The 27000-nt window shown below is 38.1% G+C and overlaps 1 protein-coding gene across 4 annotated transcripts in view; it reads right to left on the bottom strand.

Moving 5' to 3' along the window:
- The window catches only part of SNX14 (sorting nexin 14), a 45648-nt gene extending 19500 nt beyond the window's left edge, over positions 1-26148 (bottom strand). The window contains exons 1-16 of one of the 4 annotated variants that reach the window (XM_021545886.3): positions 25982-26148; positions 25775-25895; positions 24891-24967; positions 24700-24778; positions 18061-18104; positions 13415-13502; positions 9719-9803; positions 7317-7473; positions 6980-7055; positions 6093-6137; positions 5928-6008; positions 5669-5783; positions 5137-5292; positions 4725-4849; positions 3598-3656; positions 72-98 (exon numbers count right to left, since the gene is read on the bottom strand). In XM_021545886.3, the coding sequence (XP_021401561.1) occupies positions 72-98; positions 3598-3656; positions 4725-4849; positions 5137-5292; positions 5669-5783; positions 5928-6008; positions 6093-6137; positions 6980-7055; positions 7317-7473; positions 9719-9803; positions 13415-13502; positions 18061-18104; positions 24700-24778; positions 24891-24967; positions 25775-25895; positions 25982-26121 (1475 nt within the window). In that variant the 5' untranslated portion in view covers positions 26122-26148. The remainder of the gene's footprint in view (positions 1-71; positions 99-3597; positions 3657-4724; positions 4850-5136; positions 5293-5668; positions 5784-5927; positions 6009-6092; positions 6138-6979; positions 7056-7316; positions 7474-9718; positions 9804-13414; positions 13503-18060; positions 18105-24699; positions 24779-24890; positions 24968-25774; positions 25896-25981) is intronic. The other 3 variants (XM_021545895.3, XM_021545915.3, XM_021545924.3) reach the window with 3 other exon arrangements.
- Between the last annotated feature and the right edge of the window lie 852 nt (positions 26149-27000).

The following is a 27000-nucleotide window of genomic DNA, read 5'->3' as shown; positions in this document are numbered from 1 at the left end:
CTCTATGATGAAGTCATGAGAGATGCAGCATAACTAACACACAACATTTATTGAGTGTTAGATAGACTTACCGTAAGTCATCCAAACTCAGGCTACTTCTGCAACAACAGGCAACAAATCACCTCAGAGCCCAGCAGAAAATCAAAATAAAACCAAAACAACAAAAGAACCCAAACCAAACCAAATCTGACTGACCTATCCCAACAAAATTCAATAGGTTTTGACCACCACCATAGGTTAAAAAAAGATGTAGTACCATTAGGACTTCCTGACCTAGAATCCTAAGAAAGTGGAATGTGAACAGTATTTACTCATCTCACCATCATCACAAGCCTGGCCTTTGAATTTGAAACATCAGTTATCGAAACTTTCAGGAGATTCAGCACAAGCAACCACAAATTAATAGAGAACAATTTTCGTTCTTGGAGTTATTTGTAATGCCAAATAGCCAGCTAACTTTTCCTATTACCTATATTCAGAAGTCATGTAGGAATCAAGTTAATTTAGCCAATACAATGAAAAGGCTGTGGCCTCACTTTGTGTAATAATACATGCTTTCTCCCTCTCTCTATTAGTATAGCATATACATATATAATACAGTATAATATACATATTAAGTATAGTAAGAGCCAATATTAAAAATTAATTTTTAAAATATTTTTAGTTCACAGATTTTAAGAATTGTCACACATTTCTAACAGTCTACATAACCTGGTATATAGAACCAACGTCTCAGACATCAACCCAGTAATTCCAATCAACATGTTTAAATGAATTAACTATACTGTCACCACACACAGGAATTTAATTCATTGGAGCTACTGAATTGTGGACAAACTAACATGGGATAAAAACATTAGATTTTGTTTTACAGAAGGATCTGATTGTAAGACATCTTACACTGCCTTTGGCTGTGTAAACTGTGAAACTGGAAATATAACCTAGCAGGTTAGAAATTATGATGACTATTACACTGTATAGAACTTTTCACAGACTTAGTTCCATGGGTTTTTCTCCTAACCACTCCCTGAAATTGTTAGTGTCTTTTCTACATGGTCCTTTAACCTAAAAAATGCTTTAATTTCACTGCTATTCTAATATTTGTCTATTTCCATTTGTGGTTATGGTATGTCAAAAATTGAGATAGATACACAGAAATCCAGAAATCTAAGAGTTCATACTACATAACAGCTTTTCTTTGTTCAGACTTTCAACACAGACTACATTTAAGTAACGTAGTAATGTATTATAAATACATAAATATGAGAGAGAGATGGAATTCTTGTTTTCTCTTCCACGCTACTCAAATTAAGTTAACAGACCTAGAACTTGAAACATCAGTTATCATAGGCCACACACATTAAATACTAGGTAAAAAACATCAGTTACAACTGATGACAACCACAGTTAGTTATCAAGTAGTCAGAATAACTTCAATGTGACTTCTTTACACTCCAGAAACCCCTGGCACTGCTTCACTATTGGCTTTGCAGTTCTCATAGCACATTATTTGTCCTATCTGTCTGCAAAAAGCTATGATTGTTCTGTAAAGTTCAAACAAGTGATTCAAACCAAAAAGTGATTCAAACCCTCTTCCTACCTTTCCACCTATATTTTCTAGAAACTGTAATTTTCTTGTCTTGCAATAAGGGAAATGTTTCAACACATCACCGGCATGCATGTTCCACTGGGATCTCATACCTATTTCTTGATCTGATTTTTTAATCAACAGTATCTATGCAATACACACACTGTATCCACACTAAAGCACATCAAAAATATGGTAAACAAAACTAATCTCTTTGCATCAAATTATTTTCAAGCAAAACTAATTCTAGAATAAGAAAGAGAGGGCAGGACAAAATATATGGAATAACATCTGGAATAATTCTGTAAGAAACCTTGATTTTTCTCCACCCCCTTGGAAGTGACTGTACACAATTCTGCAGAGGGAAATTCCAAAGCAACAGGCAAACTACTTGCAAGATAGGACCTCTGTTTCATGGAAATAATCATTGAGGCACCACTTCTGGAACACACAGTATCTTGTACTGTAAATCAGCATATATACTGAGAGTATTCAAATTGCTTTAAATGTAAACCAGATACATTTTCAGTAATGCTATGGATGCTGTTTGAGAATATGCTGCAACAGCCGCCAAACAAAATTTGTTTATTTTGTAGCCAGAGATGCATTTCAAAGACTCCAGGCAGCAACGGCCTGTAAATTCCCCCTTTCTGTTTTTAAAAGCCAAGTACCAGAGGTGACCTACATGTTTTCATATTTTAACTAGATTTAAGAAGAGTATTACAGAATACTTCCAACCCCTGACATGAACAATTTGGGGGAAGAAACCAGGGGGCAGATTTAAAGATCTAGGTGTAGCCTAGCCATCTTCAACAGAAGCTTGAAGCGTGTTTAAGGCCATCCTACATGGAGTACTGTGTAGGAAAGGAATGCAGTTTGGGCTAGCTGCCTTCATCCCATGCCTCTTCGTTAAGAAACAGAAGTTTGCCAGCACCACTAGGGGACAGCACTACACCAAAGCTCCAGTCCTCGACCTACAGAAACTATAAAGACTACATAAAAGACGTCACCAATGGAGACATAATAAAAAGAACAAATCGGCCCATTTTTGAAGAAGAGGAGCAGAGAAGAAAGGTATATGCCAGTAATACGAATCTCACAGTAGGCTGTGAAACAGGAGTTTACTGCCAGGTGTAATTCTAATGAAAGCAGTAAAGGTAAAATGAATCAGTGTTACTCCTCTAGAAGAGGACAAGCATTATCATTTTCCACAGTACCATGGATCTTACTTCATATCAAGAAAGAAAGTCTATCCAAATTAAAGACTGTCTCACTGATGTTTTCCTAGGCCATAAGAGAAATTCATTTGGGCTAGCCTACAATTCTCAGAGCCATCCAACAAAAAGTGAAACAAAAGAAATTTTGAGGCCTCAAGGTTTATCAACCCAGCCCAAGCCCACAGAGGAAGATCAACTATCCCCACCACAGGAGAGGCTCTTCTCCTCCACAGGCTGTGAGGAGCCTGAAGGAGGCCTGGACTGTAAGTATATGGCTCAGAAACAAGGCTTCTGATGCTGCATTTCTGCACTGGAGTTGAGGGAAAGAAAATACATTTGATTTAGGAGAAGTGGCAAAACCTCCCTACCATGGTAAGAGGAGATTCCCATCAAATAACCCAGCCGGTTTGACACAGGGTATGCTGTACCTATCCCTACAACATCTGAAATCCAAGAAGACACAGCTTGGCACCACTAAAATGGTGCCAAATATACACAGTCAATTAAATAATCACTTTATTTTCACATAATCTTATTCTCACTGCTTATTTTTTTCCCTTCCCTCTTCTCAAATGCCGATGTCTAAATCACACACTGAATTCTTGAATGTAAAATACTTAAGGAGAGGAGATGTCTCATGTAATACTGCTTGCATCTTAAGTATGTAATTTGTTCACTTAAAAACAAAAAATAGGGCTAAAATTTAGTCAAATTAATATAAGACAACAATAAAATTCTCACAGCTTAATATTTTGATGTTTTTAATTAAAAACCAAAGAAAACCATAGCTACCTGTTAAACTTTGAATTGCGGGTTGGTGACTCTGCTCCTCTTAAAAGATGTCTGAAGTACTGTAGCAGACAAATAAAGTATCAAAGAAAACACTGGATTAACTGACGTAAAGGCTACCGTGCAACAATATTGCAAAATTCAGGAAATAAGAACTGAAGGAAAAGCCAATCTGACCATAATCTAGCAGTTAGAATTTTAATCTGGAAAAGGACAGACCATACAATAATCAATACATGAGACTAGGACTACTTACTTAATCTTATGTAATCATGAGATTAAAACCACAAAGTAGAAATAAAAATTCAATTAAGCACCAAAATCCATGTCTCCTCCTTTTTACAAAACCAAGCATTTGAAGCATTATAGCTATCATGGGAGAGATGACCATCAAAACTATTTTTGAGAAAAGTTCTTTTTATTAATGCCAAGTAAGGCAAGTACCCAATCCCTGGACAAATCAACATATTCTGCTTCAAATGAATGCAAGAAGCTTAACACACAACCTGACTTATACACACAAACTTCTGAAAGGAACATGAATTCAGACTCACCCCTGTGATTAAAGTGTGTCCTGCTAGAAGGCCTTAGGCAGATAAAGTTAACCCAGTGCAGGGAATTCTTAAGGTGGCATTTAGAACCCAATCACACAACAATCTTAAATACCTTGTAAATTGCATTGAGTGATCTTCTTGAAAACAAACACCAGACTTTTAGCTGCAGGAATGCATAATGCTGATAAAACCTAAATACAACTTTTGTATCTTTAAATACCATTACATTTTTAAAAGTAAATAAAGACATTGTGTTCTACATCTATCGGGCCGATTACTTTTGCACCAAATCTGTAATCACAAAGGCAGGGTGAAGAGGATTTTGTAATAGCTGTCATATACACAAATTTTTACATCAAAAAAATAAAGTTTTCCTTTTATTCTGTGATTTTATTCATTCTGGACTAGAATTAATTTTATTTTTCTACTGAGAATGGTCCAGATCTAGAATGTCAGCTGAAGTGGAAAACGAAGCCATGTTTTTCAGTTCCACATACACATGACTGTTGTAAATAGTGTATCCTAAAAAAATTTAGTCTTGCTTTTAAGACTACTCTTCAAATCTTTCATGCTTACCTCATCACTGTGACAGAACATGGGAGTAAAAACATTCTCAAGCAGAGAAAGGACGTGCTCATAAGCTTCAAAAAGACACCGCATAGTTTGAAGTTTCACAACATCCTTATACGGACCTTCAGCAACTATTAAAAAAAAGTAAATATGAATAGAGGGTGATATACATAAAGGCATATAAAGTTCATGTTTTCTTCTGGTCAGAGCTGGTGATTACTTTACAAGCTACTCAAAGTTTTATATATAAAAAACAGAAATAAATTGCCAAAAAAAGTATTAAGCACAATATAGAATGGGAATAATTTTTAAAAGTGGCAAAAAAAGTTTGATGATATTTGGCAAAATTTGTTTTCACTTCATTACAAGATGCTGTCTAAATTCCAATGTACATTATTCCTTTTGAATTCCAACTTACTTCTTTGAATCTCTTCCACAATGAAAGGGTCAAATCTAATCTTGTCGATGCTTTCATCCAAACAGTAAGTTTTATAAATTTTCTGTACTTCGTCATGAAGAGACATCTTTTCAGTATCTGATAGCTCTGGTCTCAAAATCCGGTCATTGAATTCCTCTGAGAAATAAAGAAAAGAAGAAAACATTGCTTGATCATCTTGGCAAACAACATCTTGAAGTACTCTATAACATTTTCCTCTAAATAACTTGCAAAACTTCAAAATTAAAAGCAACATATGACATCTCAAAATCTGAGGTAACAAGGCAGCTGCCTTTTTATTAACTATAATTCAGATCTGTTCATAAAGTTATTGCTAAAAATATTTTGCAATTAGAAGAAATTATTCCTTATCACAGTAATGATAAATTCATGAGGTTGTCCCTGGCATATGAATGATTTTTTTCTTCCTAAATTACCCAAATGCAAATTGCAGTGCTCCATTAGAATTATTTCCATATCATCAAGTAACATCAGGACACATCTGTAATCTTACCCACAGCCAGGCAGAACTGCAGCACATGGACAGCCCCTTCCTGTTTCAGGAAGTTCATAAACCGAAATAAAAGGTCTTGCTGATCTCTGATCTCCTTTAGCTCCAGTTTCAGTACCTGAGTAGGTTAAAAATGCTGTCAGCCAACTTTAAAACTTTCAGTCAGTACATAAATAACGCAAAGAGCTGTAGAACAAAATCAGCAGGTAAAGTACAACACTTATTCAAAACAGGAAAGGGAATAAAGGTTGCCTTTGCTTACAGATGGTTTTTTATTTCTTGGCTCAGCAAATTTCTGAAGGAATGGAACCAATGATGAAGTAGGCTCAGTTGCTATCTCGGGCTGCAGAAAAAAATGCCAACTGGGTAAGAAAGCTCCTTTCATGGGTGATCAAAATGCCACTGTTTTAACTCTGTCAGTACTCACTGGACTATCATCAATGAAGATCAGCAGTAAATGGTTGACAGTATCCTGCAAGAAACACAACACAACAAAAAATTATTATTAAAGATATTCAACAAAATAGATTAAAATTATTTCAATACGATGTTATACCCAAGATTAAATGTGAGTATATTAATACTTTTAAAAAGGCAAAACCTGGCAATACACGTTTGAGACCTAACCTTCAATGGTCTCCTCAAGTTTTTACATGCCAGGGAATTTCTGAAGAGACTCACAAAGAAATATTCATTACCCAATGGAAGAAAGGCCTCCAAAGTATTATTACTCCAAGTGCAGATCTAATGAATTAGTAATACTTCCACACTATAGTACTTTCTGTTTGCAGCCAGGTGATGCCTGCATAAGCCCTGCCAATTTGCCTAATAAAATATATGCATATATAAAAACAAGGATGGCAGTGCTGCAGCTTCAGAAACATATGCCCCTTGATTTGCAGAATTAAGGGGGGAAAAATTATTTCAATACAGCTGCAAAAAAAGGTAGTTACTTAGACTGCTATTAACATGCACAGAGCTAGAGTTCAAGTAATTGAGCCCTTATAAAATGTAGCAATAGTAAGTTGTAGATATTTACACTAACACAGCATTCTCCCATTTGACAGGAGCTGTAATCCTTCACTGAAAAATACATGCTTAAGAGATCACACCAATACTGTTAATTCAGTCAGTTCAGTCAGTTTGTTCATATGAACAAACAAAACAGTTGGCCACAAGATTTCTTTTTCTTGTATCTAGTCAAAATGCACAGCAAGTAAGTCATTGCACGCCATTTGCTTTACCACAATATACTTAGTAGGTAAACAGTAATTTTGAATCAATTAAGATTATTCTTGTGCTCCAAAGTCTTACAGGGTCAGCTAAGAAATCCATTGAGGGAAGGAAAACTGAACCAGGGAGAATCTCTCTAATGAGAAGGGCCAGGGATCTGAAAAGAAAATAAAAGAAAGGAAATAAAAATCCAAAGTAGTACTAGATTACATAAATTTCTAAGTGAAGTTTCCAACTCTGTCATATACTACTAGAAAATATTTTAGGATTTAATAATACCATAAGCATGCTATTTTAGAGATAAAGGGGTAAGGAAGATGACTGTGAAGTTCATTCTTTCACTTTCCAAAATTATTGTACTACTACTATTGTAGTATGGAAACACTTTAAAAAACACAATTCTAAGTAATTTATATACCTGCACTCTGTTGACTTTGGGGGCAAAATATAAGGAAAAAGAAGTTCAGTAAGTTTTCTTAAGTAGTGAAGTTCATCCCTTCGGTTTCTCAAAGCAACATGCAGTTCTGGTCCATATTCTTCTAAAGCAGCTTGCTGCAAAAATTCTGCATTTTTTACTGAAAGTAAAAGACAGTGTTATAGAGTTGCTTCAGCTTCTTCTTACTGGTAAACAAAAGGCAATTGGTTTTTGTTTGAGCTAAAAAGTTAGTATTTGTAGCACAAACACAACTGCCAAAGAGATAAAATGCTGAAATTTTACAAAAGAACCTTGGCTTAGACTTTGAAGCCTAGCTATGTAAAAATAAAATCTCACACTGAAATAAGAATTCCTTCACCAAACAATTGCAGTTTGCATGGTATCCAGAATGCTTTCTCATTTATCATTATATATAAATATATAAAAAATAATATAAACTCTTATTTACTTATTCAATTATATATATATATATATAAACTAAATATAAGAACTCAGCATCTGGATTCTCAAAAAAATTGCATCATGCAAAGTCTGCCTCTAATTGCCTTTTTCCTGACCTTCTTCGTGATCTCCATTTTTTTGGCCTAGAACAGAATTTGAAATCAACGTCAACTTTTACTCAATCCTGTAGTATCTGTTTCCTGCTTAGAACACATAAAAACAAACGTGAAGGAACATACATTTTAAACACAGGGTCAATCAAGCCAAAACCTGCAGGAGGATCTGCTACAGTACTGCCTCTTAAATTACGGTGGAATTGAAAGACTACCTCCTTATCAGATTAAAAACTATAGATATTAATTAGAAGCAACAATGTTATATTTCTTCAGATCACTTCAAAGGCAAGAACTGAGCTGCTGTAAATCACACCTAGCTGAATTAGCAATGTGGCACAGCCTCTTGCCAACACCACCACCAGGCATAGTGAGGTATGTAATATATTCCCAGCTACCCTCAAAGTTAAAGCTTATTCCCAGCATATCAGAGAAGCCTGCTGGCTTGGCCTTCACAGCCAAAACCCGTGAGTGGTATCAGCTGACAGAGGGGATGCAGCAATATATATCACCTGATAAATCTGCCCAGCTGGTGTCACTAAAAGCAGAGAGGAGGAATGCACCCTCTAGCGAGGACAGGTAATGAATTGTGGAGGTGTCTGTGCAAATAGAAATTACTAAGAGAGGTAAGAGCAACAAGAGTAGAAGAAAAGGAAATGCCCCCTAAAAGCATTCCACGTTGAAAGGATTTAGAAAATAAGGAGAAAAGACTAGGCTCAACTAGCAACCAAAGCAGGGTCTTAAAGCTGTCTCTAAACCGTGTATTGCGGTGGCTGCTTTAGCAAAGTTTACTAGAAAGTGCTACTAAAAGTCATTTTCAACTGCTACTTCACATATCTGCCCTTAGGAAATGAGTCTTTTTCTTTAAAACATTGAGGAAAACAAAATGGTTATATTTTCAATACCATACATTTAAAATACAGTTCGTTACTGCTAAAGAAAAGTGTTTCCAACTTCTTGGTAGAAATCAAAGGGAACATGAAATTTGGCGTAAAACAGCACTGCAAGATTATCTCCTATCTTGAAATTGCTGTTGTGCCATGAAAGACATCCAACATGATTACACTATGTCTCATTACTCATCTTAATCATTAACACTACTCACAGGACCAATGGCATGTATTTATGGATATCAAGCAGACATTTGGAGGGAAAGAAGAAAAGTTCACGACTCCAGTTAAAGTAAACATCTACACTTAAAAGTTGAATGAAACCACATTTAGTAGATACAGCATGGTGGAACATAGCCAGTGAAAAAAATAATAACAACAGCAAGAGTTTCCAAATATTTCTTCTGTATGCAGTTTAAATATAAGTTTTACATTAGGTTTTTGAAGATACTCTTAGCTTGGATAACAAATATGCTTCTGCTCAAAGTCTCTCCATAGCTTTTCAACATATTACAACTTCACTAATGCAGATCTGAAATCATTCTACCTATAAGAGCTATGAGGTACAGTGCACAGATGTACAAATCCTTTTATCTATAACTGCTCGTTTGGAATATAAAGGAAAAACTTCAAGAAGCATTCCTAAATGATCATGATTGTTCTGACCAGACAAAACCCATATTCCTGTCCACCCCTGTACAGATAGAGAAATTTAGTATTTTCATTGTGGGCCAATAAAAATCAAAACAGAAAATATAAATATGTCCTGTAACTTTTTCCCTATTTGCCTTTGCAACCACCAGAAGAAAAATGCAAAAGGATCTAATTAAAAAAAAAGGTCATAAGGATAAAAATACAAAGCAATATAATCTCAAACATGCATAAAAGAATATTAATATTTGGCCTTTGAAACTGACAACCTATTACGTCTTGACATTACCTTTTTGCCTGGCTTTGGCTATTACTTCAATGTGTTTCATTGCTGCCTTGAGCATCTTCTTTGTTACAACCGTTGGAATGTCCACCTAAAGAATAATTTCAAAATCAAATCAAAACTGTTCTATTTCCTCACCCCTCGCAAATTTATTACCGACAACCATCAATCATAGTAATTTGATGATATGTTCCAGTTTGAACTATAAAATGAACCATTGAGAAATAATTCAAAATTCCCTAGGTGAGCTGACAGGGACCTCATTCTTCTGCCAAGGTATATAAAAACACATAGAACTAAATGCCACAAACAACACAGTTAACACATTTATTGTCAACTCATTCCCATTATGTTTTTTTCATTGCAATAAATATAGCAAGGCAGTGTGATTTTTGAGTCACAGTATATGAAATCCAGTTCTATGGGATGATTGGACCACCAACAAAAGGATCAAGTTAACTATGCTCTGCATGCCTTAACACTCTGTAGTCATGTCCACAAGGACTAAAACCAAAGAGAAACCTTCCTGCTCACAGGAAGAAAAAATGTCACTCTTCAGGTGATGGCAGAACCCGAAGAGAATTTGAGTTACAGAGTCAAAAGACCATTAGTGCCAAAACCATGTGATCATATGCCAAACAAAAAATGCATATGATCTATCAAGGATTGTATTAGGGTCCTGCATTTCTATTTTCTCTGGTGGCTACAAAAACTGAAGGAGAACAATTCAGGCACAAATTACTTTGGGTTGTCTTAGTCCTGCTCTAAACAGGCTCTGATCAAGGTGCTCAGGGCTGTATCCAAGCTGGTGCTGAAAACCTCCTCAGGTGAACACAGTCACCTCTTCCAGCCCCAATTATCTTGGTGGCCCTTTGGTTGAACCTGCACCACTTTCTTGTAAAGAAGAGCCCAAAACTGGATTAGTATCCTACATGCCATCCAAAGAGTATCAAGTGAAGGCAGATAATCACTCTCCTTGATTTTCTCTGCTCCTGTCACTACAGCCCAGGATGGTGTTGGTGTTTTAAGCTGCTATTGGTGGCTCATATTCAGCTCACAACCTACTATGGGCCCAGGTCTTGGCAGCAAGTACAGCTTCTCCCTGAAGCCAGTCAGTCCCCAGCCTGTACAGTTTCAAGGGATTCTTTATCACCTGCAGCAGTTTTCACAGAAACTCATCTAGAAGGTGATTTACATGTTGCATACTCTTTATTTTAAACAGGAGACACCTCAGAGATGCAAAAATATACACCTGTGAATGTTCAAAATCTAAGAATTCTGAACAAGTTTCTTTCCTAATGGAGGAATCCCTCAATACAGGATCTTGCCAGACAAGTTAAGAGACAAAGCAATTGCAAAGGCCACCAGAGCTGAGAGAAAAGTTGGTGGCTTTTATTCAATTGTACAAGGAGAATATTACATATTCCTGCACACTCCCCTATAATATTCTAAGTGTGCAGCTATGACCTGACCTGGCCAGCCCCAACAAGCCAGTACAATTGACTGGAGCTGCCTAAAAGTAAGGTCAGCTCCTGTTTACAAGCACAAAAGGACAGGCTTCTGCTTTTCAATGTAAAATCCTGTCTTCTGTGCCTCACATTCCAACAGTAATTTCTAGAAATTAAGAATTTCCTATGGCTTATAAGGAGAGGACAGAGTTTCTTCCTGCAGAGGTAACTCAAAGAGCACAGCTAAGGAAATTGTTATCAACACTGCAGTAGACACCGTGAACTTTTGTCAAAAACTTAAATCAGATGCAGGGTTATCTACACCACACTGTACAAAGGCATGGTATAACCCTTGCCTTTCCCTTCAAAATCTATAACCAATCCAGAAATGGCCACAGCAAAAAAAATCCAGATTTGAAGTATTTCAGCATACATTTAAGAGCTGACTGGCCTGTAGTGCATTTAACTTCATTCAACAACCATGCTTTGACCTAGGCAGCTTTGAACAGAAAACAAAAGCATTCTTTTCATTAAAGCAATTTGCAATTTTTAGTCTCAACTAAAAAGTAGACTATTCTTTGGCAAAAAAAAAATAAAGATTTCATCTAAAAAAAATGAAAAAATGACCTGTGTTTTCTTATACAATTCTTCCTCAATTTAAACATTTTATCTCTATTAGCTAGAACTATTGCTTTCAAGCATTTAATAATAAATCCATAACAGAGTACAGCTGCTTGGCAAAGGTATACAACTATTTTATTTTTCAACTGACGATGATGAATTTCTCAACATATGTAATTCTGTGATTAACTTTATTTTGTATGGTTCCCCTGACAGTGCTTAATACTGACACGTGTCTTGAGTGTTTGTTGCACATATTGCCTACCCAGAGAGCTGAAGATACTACATTTAAATCCTCACTGTCAAAGGCAGAGATGGTAAATTAACACTCTACTTCAAGATGCTGTAACTCACTTGAGATATCCCAATCGATGCCTTATTACATGATCAATACAGGAGACACGGTCACTTTCTGAGTCAACAATGGATCCATGAACAATGCAACTAACACCAGCAAGTATTACAACCCCAAATTAAATGTTAAGACCTTGGTCTAGATTTTCACTTTGAAGATTTACTCCTTTCACATCTCCATACAATGTCTGTGCTACATGGATTTCCTAATCTTCCCCCGTATTCATTTTAAAAAGCAACATGTCTGATTTAGAGACAAGAAAGAAATCTGGATTTGATATGTAAGAAGGAGAGAATCACACTGTTAATAAGTCATTACAGGGTACATGTACAACTTGTAGCTCAGGAAATATTGCTGTAAGTAAGGAGGGGGAAAAAAGACACATATTTATGGTAGTGGCTCCAACAGAGAGTCCAGCACTGACTAATTCTGGAAATTGAGTTAGCAACCCTTTCTGCTTACAACAGCCAAAAAGTTACAAGCAGTTCCTGTGAAACAAGCTTGAAACTCTTCACGAGGAAATAGTTTTGCTGTCAAAAAGAGAGCACATACAAAAAAAGTAAATGCTAATAGACTAAGCACATAAATAAAAAGTATGTGCCAATAGATTAAACACAACAAATAAAAACTTCTAATCTTTAGCATTCAAAATGCTCCTGAAGAATTGCATTAATGTAAGAACCACATCTGTTTTAATTCTTACCTGGTCACCTGATGACAGTCTAGTCTTTATAGACAATGTAAGGGCCTTGTTTGCATTTTAAGAAGATAAGCAAGCAGAAGCTAGAACACAGCTCACCATTTTCTAGTAGGTCTTTTTCAGTAATTCTCAAAATGGTTTCCACTTGAATTAAATCACCAAAAGACAGCTAAAAGGTCACAAGATTTTAATAATGCCTTGCACTGGTGTAATAAATATATCCATTTGCAAGAACTGGGGAAAGGTCTGAGTCACAAGGGACCTTCACAGACCACTTATTTCAACCCCCAGCCACAGCAGGGACATCCTCCACCAGAACAGGCTGCTCAAAGCCATATCCGACACAATGCTGAACACTTCCAATGATGAACCTTCAGAGATGGTTTACAACTATGAAGGGGATAAGCTCCAAAATGATGGGGTAGATACCAAAAAGAAGTAACTCAGATGGTTAGAAACAACCTACACTGTAAGGCTGACTTCAGAATCACAATTTTTAAAAAAAAGTAACTAAGAACTCACAAGAGATGAATATCAATTAATTCCAATGGAAAACCAACACTAATAAGTCACCTTACCTTGTGAATTCTCCGAACTAAGACAGATGCAAAAAAACGTAGCGTCCCTCTCAGTTCATCCACTGAGGACTCATCATCAGTAATATTTCTGCAGTGTTTCAAACCATGGCATATGAGAAAACAGAATAAAATAAATCTCTCTTAATCCAACCACAATACATTTGGCACTATTAAAAGCATAATAATAACAATGTTCAACAGTGATACTTCAGCTGGAATGAACTGAAATGAAAGTTACCAGAGAGTCAGAAGTCTTCTGTCTGAGGAAAATACACAGCATTCTCACAAGTTCTGTGCATACAACGGCTTAAGAAAAACATCAGGAAATTGCAATGATATACCAATTCCTGCTGTCATATACTATCTGCATGATTTTGACTGAGTAAAATCTAACCTAGTTTCTACATATGGAAACACATCCAAACTCAATGGTGTAAAGGAAATTGAAATTATTTAAAGTGTCTTCTGCTTGGAAGCAAGAACTTAAATAGATTTCCAAATCGCTACGTCAAAATATCATCCAAACTTTTAACCTGGCTTGACAGTTTCCATCCACTGCAATAAAATATGTGCAGTGAAAACTCATGGTAAAAATAATTAAACGTGATTCAGGAAGAAAAATACCTAACTCCATGACTTTTTTGGAAAACTGAATGATAACGGGAAATACACTAAGTCTTAGATGAAGAAACTGCAACGAAACTGAGTGCAAAAAGATCATAATACCAGCATTCCACAAAATGCAAGCAAAAACCAAAAATCTATCTGTTATTAATATGAACTTTAGAGCATGACTAATATATTGGTAAAACTGAATTATAATAGTTGAATAATGACATAATAAAGGAAGTTGCATTAGTTTTAACTAATGATCATATGCAAGAGCCATCACACTTTTTGGTGAAAAATGAGTGTAGTAAGTAGAAATATTACTTGTGTTATAAGAGAACCCTACAAGCAAGAACAGGACATTTAAAAATAGTTTTAAAAATTATGCATAAAATATTTTACATTATTCAGCATTCAAATTTTAAAGCATTTTTAGCCTGGGTTATAGAACATTCAAAGGCATGTTGATGATGAACAATCAGGTACATATACCAGAGATACCAGTGACCTGAGAGTCAAAGTATGCAACTAATTGCATGGAAAAAAAAAAAAAAAAAAAAAAAAAAAACGCCTCAAAGAAAGCAGCCTGGCACAAGAATCACAACCATCCTCCAAGAGCTAATCAAATGCAGATAAGAACACTGTAGGGGAAAGTTTGGTTTAAGATCAGCAACTGACATTTTATAAGCAATATGGTTAGAAAATACCCACACTGTCAAAGGGATTAGGATTGCCAAGGGATTAGCAAACAAACTGTATTACGGTATTACTAGCATGTGACAGACAAGAAGATATATGAAGTAATTTGGACCAAGAAGTTGTTATTTTATTGACAGTTGGATAACCAGTATCTTGGCTAACTCAACTTGGACACGACTTCATGCCACATACTCTCGCAACAGATTTGCAAAGACATTCTTTTAATCACCAGCAGACTGAAGACTGGCAAAAGAAACATCATGAACCTGTAAAATGTCAAATCTACAGTGACTCAGGGGAAAGTCCAAATAACCCTCTTGGAAACATTTTAAAAGCTGGCTGTGTTTTCCCAGAACTTTAAGACTATTAATTGTAAACAGTTACAAAGTCTAATGTCTCAGAGATACACCCAACTGCTATTGCATGCAAAGCCTTACTGGATTCACTGATAAATGTAAATCATATACAAATAACAAAGTGATATTTTTCCTCTCTGTGTCAATTATTCTTACAAAACTTGGCTAACTCCCTTCAAAAAGATGTAGAAAATAAGTCACAAGCTAATAAAAATGTAAAGCTATGGTTTGTAACTCAACAAAAATTCAGATCTTTTCATGCCTTACTTGCATTTTAAAAGAACTTGCATTTAAAATAGAAGCAGCTCCATATATGAAAACATGGTGTTTAGTCACCACCAAAGAAAAATGTTTTCATAGCAATGTATTACAAAAAAATGTAGAAATTACTGAATTCTGTCCTAATCTGAGAGAACTGGAGTTGCAGTACCATGAATGACCAAAAAATATTTAGTAAGCACAGAGTGAGCCATTTAAAATAACACTGGTATAAGCAAGATATTATACATGTATAATATCTTATATATGTACAGCATAAGCAAACTACTTAGATCCATGTTTTGTAGCTCTACAAACTTGGGATTACTTACAACTATGCTTTATTCTTCTCACAAAGTTGAAAAAAAAGATCTTAATATAACCAGCATAAATACTTTAAAAAAATAAAAACCAAAAATGCACACAGGTATAATGACCTATTGCAGTAGAGTTCACTGGATTTTAAGCACTAACCGTCATTCCCCTAAAGTGGTCTGAATTTAGGACCTGCTTAAATTTTAAGCTGCTAATAAAAAAATTAGAAATTCTTACTCAGTTTATTAATGAAACAAACATAAACCAGCTTTTATATGCTTATAGCATTTCTATTCCTAAGCAAAAAATCCATTATTTTATCTTGCAGCACACCCTGCAAACATTATACTTCTCTGGCTTCTCACTGAGATACATCCTGGTAACAGTAATGTCCAAGACAGCATCAGTTGGCATAGCATATAAAACAAAAAACAAGTTAAAAAAAAGAGGTATCTTCTGTGCAAAATCCATTTACATGAAAGGCAGAGCAGCTAGCCCAAGGATTTATGCCCAAAGTTTTCTTTGCAAAGGAATGTAGCCACTGTTTTAGCAGCCTCTCTGTCAGGTATGAATTGCCTGCTGGTGCTCACCCAGCCACACTGCTAAATAAGGACAGCATGGATGCAAAGGCTCTGGGAAGAATTAACCTGAGTGAGGTTCATTTGCTCAGAAAACAAACATGTCCTGGATGCATGAATCCTCACTGCCAGGGGATGTGAGCTTTGCCAACAGCGCAGGTACAGCTAGAGTGGGGAAAGTCAGAGCTGACATGCTCTACAACCAGCTCTCAAACCATGGCACACACAGTTCAGGTCTCCCTGCAGAACCCCTGCTGCAAACACCTGAATGTCTAGACTAAATAGGATCAGCTCTGACATTACTACTGTTAAACTGAAACCAGTAAGCCTTTCAGGACCGAGATGTTTCCTGTAGAATTGCTTCACTGAACTCCCAGTATTTCAGGTTCACTGAAAGCTTGTTAGATTTCTTCAGCATGGTGTGAATTTACGGAACTACTTCAAAATCCGGAGGTGCAGCCATGCAGAACTTAGGGCAGGAACACCTACACTGCTCACCAATGGGCAGGGTGGAGCAGAAGGTAGGCTGGCTGGCTTCATACAAAGTGTATTTTACACTGCATTTCTAACTGTACATTATATATATAGGGAATTATTATCCCCACCAGATGATGTATTCCAGACTTCCACTGCCTTGGCTGTCAAAGAGATAAGTTAATTGGTGGAAGCCAAGTTTTCTTGTCAGTCCATAATAAAGACATTAAAGACACCTTCCACCAGCCAAGAAAAAACTGTTTTCCAATCATGCATTTGTTACTTTATCAACAACCCAATAGAATATGCTCTAGTTTTCTGTATTTGAAAGTTTAAAACCTTGAGATTTCCAACTTGCATTCACAACACGTGGTGCTAAAGCTCCCTCTGCTGTTTACATTAGCAGTGAAGTTTTACACTTCAGCATATTCAACACACAAAGTTAAAGGTAGAACATGGAAGTATTGTCTAAAATCAAAAACCCAAGAGGCAAAGAAGTCTGAACAGTAAATTTTGGGTCCCAGAGACAGAAAAAAATCCAAACAACACAGAGTAAAAATAAAAGAAAGCATAATTTTTTAGGACCATTTGAACTTTTTGTTCCATGAAAAAGTCAAATTCAATAATTAAGGCAAGATGTTGTTTTAACACATTAATACCAGCATTATCAGTTAGAAAAATTTTAATGTCTTCTTACAAAGTACTACAAAGCACTAACTAATACATAAAAGTACAAGAAAGAAAACACAAAAGAAAAACAAAAACACACAGAAAAAATAATCAGCCATAATATTTTCTTTATTCACTATTTAATAGTTATTTGCACAGTACTATTCTATTCAGCACAAAATAATCACCGACAGTCTTAAATGTAGGAAATTTATAAGATGATCTCCAAGAAGTTGGCCATAGATATTCTAAATATCTTTTCTTTAAAACCCTGCAAAGTTTTTTGTTTGTTTTTTTTTTTTTTTTAAGCAATGTGATAAATCAGTATGCTTCTAATCTGGAAGTAAATTTCAGAGGTAGTGACGGGTTGAATTTTTACAAATATTTTCATCAATGTGTATTTAGTTCCAAGTAAGAGTTATCACAAAATGAACATATAAAAATAGACAATATAGAAGTGTTTTTAGGATGAAATCTAAATTTCAGAACCACCTCTATTTTAACTATATTATTAAAAAAATCTGTTCTACTCTGCTAGGAGACAATAAAACAATTATTTCTAGCACTCAAAAGTATGCTTTATCTTTCCCTAAGGCAACAGAAATGTTTATTTTCAGATGTCAACTTCTTAAACAGGTGACAAATATTTATGATATTAAAAATAGTAACATTTAGGTAAAGCTCATACCTGTACCATGGATAAATAAAGTTTTCCAGCACCAACTCAAGCACCTGTGCAGAACAAAGACAAACAACCACGTTACAAAATAAACAGTTTACTACAAATCCCTGTTAGAAAGTTAACATCACAAACACCCTCCAAGACTCATAGGACATAATTTATACATGATAAAACATAAAAATGTCTAAGTTGTGACCCTGTTGCTAGATCAACCATTTTGCATTGTAATCAATACTTTCGGCAAATAACAAGTGATGGTTTCATCAGGTATCAACAAGAAATCTGCCACAACTGCTATCAGTAACATGAAGCACAGTGCCATGGCCACTACCAGGCAAATGCTACAAAAAATGTAATCTTACCTTAAACAGCCCATCCCTAGATTTTCAGATCAGAACCTGTTCTTTTCTGATGCAGCATGGAGCATCCCATAGACACAGTTACAAACTACACTTACACACACCTCCATCCTTTTTCACCCAAACCTCCACCTTCAAGGTGGGACAGTCATTCCTGTATGCTCACTACTCTCAAAGAAAGCAAAAGAACAGTCATAAATAGCAATTCCTATGAAAGCCAGCCATAACAAGGAAGGAGACAAAAGGATGAAGTTTTCTTAAGATTCCTCTTTCTTCACTATAGCCCCAAGATATCACCCACGCTACCTTCTCCCACTGCAACCTATCCCTTAATTTGAATCAGTGTTTTAGAGATCAGTTTATCCAAAACAGCATCAATGCTGATGAGGAGAGTAAGAGAGAATATATGTGTTGCTATGTGAGGCTGCCCACCACATTCTGCTGAACGAAAGGTTTTCCAAAGCCACTGTGTACAAATAAAAAAGTGAAGCCTGTTAGAAAGGAAAGCTGAATGTAACAGCTGATACACAAGTGTCATTCATGAGAGTAAGTGCTATTCTTCTTACAAGTTCTGCTGCTACACTCATTTACACAGTATGCACTGCAAGAATTTAAGACATACTAAATTTATACTATCTTTAGGGTATTACATGCTTCTGCTTCTCTCATGATTATAAAAGCATACTCAACAAAAAACACACATAGCCTTTTTAATTCTTCTCAACCCTTCAGAGGTGAGCAACTCATGAATACTCTTTTTCTGTCTTCACTAGTAAGAATATCACCTACTTAGATTGGATAAGCTACTTTCTCTTTTCCAGCTGTTCCACTTCAGTGATTTTCTTCCCCTCTCTCTGAAGAGATGTTTTGCAGCTTGGTATAACATTAGATGTCTGTGTTATGGACCACACAAAGTCATCAGTGTCTTTTCTCCTACCCTTATGTGCTACAGTAGTAATAGATCTCAAAACTGTAATACCATCATGTGCTAATGATGGATGGGTAAGCTAAATGTTTTATCATGTTGTCCTGTGTCATCCCCACCTCCCATCTCATATTTCTATTTATAAGCAGGGTGGAAGGGTGAAGGAAATGACAACAGATGCTTCAATTCCCAGTCTAGAATAGACTAAGAAATCCCAGAGAACCTTCTATGAAAATTAATCTTCAGACAATAGAAAGGAGTCCTCATCCAGCTCCAGTCAGCAATCACAAGCCATTGGCCTTAAAAGCAGTATATTAGACTACTTAAACCAATTTCCTTGATAGCTTCCATAGCACTACATGTGCCACCAATTTACTCCACAGAAATTTCAGTCTCGCAAGTATTGTGACACTATTTTTCTTCATGCAGAGTTCCTAACAAAATAAACCTCTTTCAAGGTTCAAAGTGCACTCTTCAGAAGTGCCTTACAGAACTTGCAAAAAAAATCCATCTGTCTATTAAAGGAGCCCTTTTCCTTCTTCCTCCACTTTTCCTCTGTGCCTCCCCATCAGGAGCAACAGCAGCAGAGCATCTTCTGTTTGGAGTGGAAAGTGCACTTGCAGAGCCTTCAAGCATGGAACAGTACATTCAAAGGGATACAATGAACTCCTCTTGAAACAGCTTTTTCATTTATGACTACTTTTGAACTGAGAGCCTGTCTATCAAGCCTTCCATAAATGTGCCACTACAAATTCAGTTCATCAGATGCTAACGTAACTTTTTGGCCTTCACTTTCTCTGTAGTCCTATAGAGGCCTCTGAAGGCACTAGTAGAAGAATTGTTTCCAACACGGAGAGATCTGATCCTTACTGCTGCCTCAGCGAAACATGCTTCTGAGATTCATCTTCTCATGGTTATTAAATAAGCAAGGAAAGTAAAAAAAGGTGCAAGACCTGATGATCCTTCCCACTCAAAAGTGGAAGACAAAGACTCCTTCAGATTCATCCCATGTTGTAGTAACTGAGTGCCAGCTGAACCATTTTGCAGACTTGCCAGTGTTTCTCTTCCACAGCCACACTGTAAGAGCAAGCTTTATTGTACTGCTTCCACAGAACACTGCAATCTCACTAGGCAAAGACACAGAGACAGCATGCACAGAGACAGACAACTAACTCAAAATGCACTTTTCACTGGAGTCCACTTATCGTTGGTCAAGATATCAGAAGGCGAGACAAGTTTTGCTAGGACTCAGGTTACCTATATGACCCTAATAAAAAATGTGTGGACACAGAAAGCAGCCCCTACTTGCAAATTAATTAAACACATGGCATGGCAGAGGCAGTTAAGTATGATGCTCCATTCCACTAAGATGCTGTACAGAAGTTAAAGCAGAGCTACTGTGCAAAATCATCCCTACTGCAAAAATCAAAGCACTCCAGAAGTAATAAGCCATTGACTGGCACTAACTGGATTTCAAGGCATGCAGTCCATACTGTTTTTCCAACCCTATCAGCATTCCAGGCTGTGTCAGTGCGATTCTGCTGGACAGAAAAAAAATTGCCACATCATCCACTGCATTTTCATGAAGCACTGGGGAAGCAGGACATGTGTACCCACTTCCATTCTACCAACAACGAAAATATAATTCAGGCTCAATTGCTCACACTTCACACATGCCAATGAAGTAGATGGAACATCACAAAAAATGACAGCTAATGATAAGCCATTTCCTTGTCTGTAAAGTATTATTCTCCAGTTTTAAATACAAATGATGAGTAATTTCATTTAAAATCTACCTATTTTTTCAAGCATTTTGCAAAATGTCTGGTTTTACTATGTGTGGGCAGCTTGAAACTGGAAAGAGATTACAACTGTAAAGCCAAATGCAGCAGGTAGCAATATAAGCAGCAGCTGAATTAAAAAAAAAAAAAAAAAAAGATAAATTATTTTCTAGCATGCACTGCAACACTGCAAGCTAGTCAGTCTTTGCTGCCGAGATGAACTTTTTGGGGACTGCCACACAACTGACCCCAATTGTCAGAAGGAGGAACTGTAGAGACGAGTGATGACTGAATCAGTAGCAGATCAGAACTACCAGGCCCAATTAGAACAGAAAGGAGCAATGATTTGGTACATAAACCACAATAACAATTATAAAGCCTCAAAAGACAGCACAACTTGACAGCTGAGGCCACTTCCTGGGGCTAGAACAAGCCATTGCAATATTAAAGCATACACTCCATTGTGTTACTGCAAGATTTCAGGACTTGCAAAGAGCACACTCCAGCAATAACTGATTTCTTGTCATGCATTTGTCTATTTCTTGCTTTTAGAAAACAAAAAATTATAGTCTTTTAATTGAATCAAGAACCCAAGAAGAATTTAAAAAGTGAGATCAAAAGACAGCAGCACCTTGATCCAGTGAGACTTTTTTCAGCATGCTGACAGAGAGTAGCTGAGCAGCTTTCTACAGACTTGACTTGTAACTGTCCCTCACATAGCAAAAATGAGATTGTAGAGAAAAAGATGAATTCATTAACAGAACAAGAGGATTAAATTCTCCTTTATACAATCTGTAGCACCTGGATTATACACAATGTAAAACTGACCAACTGATATAATGTCCTAATTCAAAAAGAAAGAAAACATTGAAGAAGCAAATGTAATGCAAAATGGATTAAAAAATGGAAACAGAATTATACTTAAGTCACTGCTTTATTTTTGTGCAGGATGCAGCCCAAATTATAAAATATTGATGGACATATGGTTGAGACAGTTTAGCCTTCAACTATAACAACAAGCACAGGGAGGAATGTCCAGGCACAGGTTTTGTTATTCTTCTAAACCATGCACAGCAGCTGAATAGACTAAAACAAGGCTGCAAAGGTTAAGAATTTGCAAAGTGAGACAAGCTATCATCACAATCCAAGAAGAAAAATCCACACTTGTGAGGAAAACGGATTTCTTTTGATTTGAGTGTGTATTAAATTATTCTGAAAGCACTTGAAAACACAAGTTTGAAGGCTATACACCTGGTTCAAATTAGAAACATTTGGAAATGAGAATATGGCCAAAATTCTTCAAGCTGCAAAAAAAACCCTAGAAAAATTAAAACACAATTTAAAAAATTGAAAATTATTCCAAGCATTTGAAGGAACAGCTTTTTAGAAACAGGCTGCACTCCACAGTCCTTTAGAATCTAATTAACCTTAATTCATTTTACACTGTATCAGCTTCTCTCTAATGTATGACTAACCAGCAAAAGAAAATAAGAGCAGTCTCTCCTTCCAACCTGAAGCAGGCTATCCAATTCCAGGCCAGCATTACATGCTGCATCCTCAGAGCATGTGGTCAAGAGGAATATGGTGTGGGCAGAACCCCTTGCTACCCTTTTAAACCAGTAGAGAAGAACTGCAGTGAGGAACCATGCAATGAGATGTCTCATGCCAAACAGCATCTGTCCAACACAGGTGAAAAGGTGACTCAGGCTACTTGCTTGGGTCCATCGAGGAGGGTGACCCTGGCTCACTGCCCTGGGAAGGTCCAGAACTCAGGCCTGGTTCTTCCCTCCAGTTAAGCACACAAAGGAGGTAATGAGAAGCATGGGCATGGATACACATAACCCACATCTGCAGTGCTAAATAAAGCGGGGCCTGGGACACGCCACTGAAGTGAAAAGTAACAGCAAAGAAAAGGCCACTATTTCAGTAAAAGCAGAACTACAGCAACCACATACAAAATGCCAAGAAGATAACTGTGGTATCTACTCATATCACTTGCAAAGAGATACTACAAAGACCCTTTTCAGCACCAAATTCCCATTTAAGCCAAACAAGAAAATTTCCAGTTCTTCAGCATTTACAACATCCTTGGTTAGACTGCCACAGCTATTTGGTACCCCAAATCCTAAAAATATTAAATGCCTAGAAGCATTTATTTTACATTCTATTATTAAAGCAAGAGTCTATTGAAATTCTATTCAGCAATATTGTCATTTTAATGCACTTAAACTTAGTTTAAAAAATAGATTAAGTAACTTTAAAAGAATAAATGTTTATTTCTGAAATCACAGAAGTCACTTCATCCAACTAGAGGAAGTTAACAAGTTGTTACTTGTTGTTTTCTAAAAACATTCCTCAACTGTCCTGTCCTTCCTTAATGTTTTCATTCTCCTCCCACTCCTTCAGTGGGCCATGCTTGGGACAACATCTCACAGAGCTGAAGTTTTAGTTTATACCACAGACACACATGGCTCTGACTTCATACACCATGCTGTTAATTGCAAGAACTGACACACAAAAACTGACTCACTTCTGCCATGCCAGTTCTTCATCCTCCTACCACAGAACTGCAAAGTTGGGATTCTAAATAAATGGATATTAATCTACATATGTGCTTGTGTATTTCCCTAGCTTCAAAAAAGACAAAGCTTATCTGTTTAGCTCCCAATACATTTCATCAATTACCAATCACGGAAACAAATAAAAACCAAGTCCAAAGAAAAACTGCTCTTCAAACAGCTATTTTTTTAAAGAGATTAGAACAAAACAAAATTGCTGACTTACAGTCTTGCTACAGAAGATACATATGCTGTTCTTCTTTGAGTAAATTCAGCAAATTCTTTTTTAAGACAGTTTGTTACAGCCTTGTCTGATAATTTTAAATAGATTCATGGAATGGTTTGGGTTGGAAGGGACCTTAAAGATCATCTAGTTCCCATACTGTGCCATGGGCACCTTCCATTTAGCCAGGCTGCTCCATCCCACCTGACCTCAAACACTTCCAGGCATAGGGCAACCAAAAGTTCTCTAGACAACCTGTTCCAGCACCTCACCATGCTCACAGTAAAGAATTTCTTCTCAATATCTAATATAAACCTACTCTATCAGTTTGAATCCATTCCCCCATGTTCTTTTAATAGTATTTTTCCATCTTTCTTGTAGGGTCCCTACCATCAAATTATGATCTTCATCACAGAACCTTTGTAATTGGAGCAAATCATCTTTTACCCTCAACTATGAGAAACTAAGCAGGCTGAAATCCTTAACTTTTTAAGACTCAGGCATGTTCAATTTTAACTGTTCTTTCCATTATTCTTCCCAATTTACTCAGACATTTTTTCTGTGTTCTAGGTGCACTGCCACACAAGCAGTCCACGTTTAAAAGCAGGCCATCTTGGCTCCCTGCTCCCAGCAAACACTCCTTTGACTTGACTTTTGCATGAAGAAGTTAAAACACCTGCAAAGTACATATGAACTGTCTAGTGAACCAGAAGCAAAAGGTTTCAAAGACATGTAATAAAAACCTGCAGAATTTGTACTGAATGTACAGAATGTACAGAAGAAACGATGCACCAATTACCTCTGAAAGTGATGCATCAACCTTGGAAGGCACTTTCAGATCCAGCCATGGCTGATAGTTTTCCAGAAGCAAAGTAGGTCTGTAGGAGAGCATGGAGAAGTTTATGTAACAATGTGCACTTGACAGTTTCCTACTGTGGTGTGTAAAATGGTAGCAGTACCAAGCTTACGAGTGCCACATATGTAATTTACCTGTGCCTCTTGCATTTGACCTTGCCACATACAGCACAGCTGTGACCGTGGGGAAACAGCTCCGGCAATTCCAGCTGCTAAGAGATTTGGACAAGCTTACATTCTCCAAAATGATGACTCTATTAATATAGACACATCTGTGAATTTTCTTTCAGAGCTGTTACAGAGAACTAATAAAGACAAACTTATTCTTCCATCAGGAAAACAAGATAACAAAGCATAGAATGAAAACCAACCGAATCTTAAAAGAAAAATTGCTACTGCTGAAACGAAATGAGAGGACACAGGTATCTTTTCACATCTCCACTCACCTCACCGTACATTAATCAGTCTAGTAACAGACCAGATGATTTTTCTGCCTTACTCATAGTCTTGAACTACCGCAACTACCTTTTTAGCCCTATGAAATTCTGCATTGAGCTGTTTTAAGTTAGAAAAGAGCAATTTGCTTTGGGAATATTTTTCTCTTTGAAGTGCAGTACTGCTTAGAGAATTTCAATTACAGTGAGCAAAACAGACTCAACACTGGCCTGCCAAAAGGAGGACAAATTTAGAAAAGAAAAATCCCCACTAAAGAAGCAAACAACAACATAGTTTCTCCACTGCAAAATGTACAATGAGGGAAGCAGGAAACAACATCCTTGGACACTCCAACAACCGGCCTTGCAGCCACATGTGGGATTTGATGGGACTATGCAGAAACACACAAAGAATTCAAAGTATTAACCATCATCTATTTGCCACAAAACACCTGTCAGAAGGAGTATATGAGCTGTACTGACGCACAGTATTTCTGAAAGCAGCTAGCATTAGACAAGAATTGTCTCCATATAGATTCTTATTATATTTTTAAAAAGCACAACACTCTTCACATGCATATTTACCTTGGGTTTATATTTTATTGTGAACAGAATATTGGGCAGGAGGGAGTCCGGTCCCAAGGAACAGTAGAAGGTGACGACCCCAGCCACGAAGGACCAGAAGACCATCAGGACATGAAGATACCTTACAGACACACGGGAAGGAAAAGGCGCTGCGTGAGAGCGAGGGCGCAGCGCCGCCCGCGCCCGGCTGCCCGCCCGCCCGGTTACCGGTTGAGGAGGAGGGTGGCGGTGCCCAGCCCCAGCAGGAGGCAGCAGGAGAACGGGTACTGCCGGCAGGTCTCCCGCAGCCCCTCGGCGCCCCGCAGCCGCCGCAGCAGCCTCCGCCCGGCCGCCCTCACGCCCCCCATGGCGGCCGCTGCCCGCCGGCCGGGCCGGAGGCGGGGCCGCTTCCGCTGCCGGCGCCCGCTGATGGCGGCGCCGCCGCGCCAGGCCCGCCCGCGGCCGGGCGGGGACAGCGGCGGGGCGGAGCGGTGCCGCCGTCCCTGCGGGGACAGCGGCGGGGCGGAGCGGTGCCCCGCGGCCGGGCGGGGACAGCGGCGGGGCGGAGCGGGGCCCCGCGGCCCCGCGGCCGGGCGGGGACAGCGGCGGGGCGGAGCGGTGCCCCGCGGCCGGGCGGGGACAGCGGCGGGGCGGAGCGGGGCCCCGCGGCCGGGCGGGGACAGCGGCGGGGCGGAGCGGTGCCCCGCGGCCGGGCGGGGACAGCGGCGGGGCGGAGCGGTGCCGCCGTCCCTGCGGGGACAGCGGCGGGGCGGAGCGGTGCCCCGCGGCCCCGCGGGGACAGCGGCGGGGCGGAGCGGTGCCCTGCGGCCCCGCGGCCGGGCGGGGACAGCGGCGGGGCGGAGCGGTGCCCCGCGGCCGGGCGGGGACAGCGGCGGGGCGGAGCGGTGCCCTGCGGCCCCGCAGCTGCGCCGGGTCACGTAGCGTGCGGGCACTGTAAATAGCAGGTCTCTGATGACAGCGAGCTTACCTCGTTATAAATACTTGGGTTCTGGACAACAAGGGGTTCCCAGCGCCAAGCGGCCAGAAAGTGCTACGTCTGATTAAATGCTCTATGTTTGGATGATGACTGAACTGAATCATTCAGCGACTGGAACACTAAAACCCTATAAACGCCACTCAAAGCTTCATATATTGGCTGCAAAGAAAAGGAAAAGTAATAAGATCCCACCTTAACATCAGTGAGTATACAAGAGTAAGAAGACATTGAAAAGAGAGGAATTCTAGAA

Source organism: Lonchura striata, chromosome 3 (assembly GCF_046129695.1).
Source record: "Lonchura striata isolate bLonStr1 chromosome 3, bLonStr1.mat, whole genome shotgun sequence".
In the NCBI taxonomy this organism is placed as follows: domain Eukaryota; kingdom Metazoa; phylum Chordata; class Aves; order Passeriformes; family Estrildidae; genus Lonchura; species Lonchura striata.
Note: the sequence above shows the minus strand (reverse complement) of the source record. Positions and strands in the feature narration are given on the sequence as shown.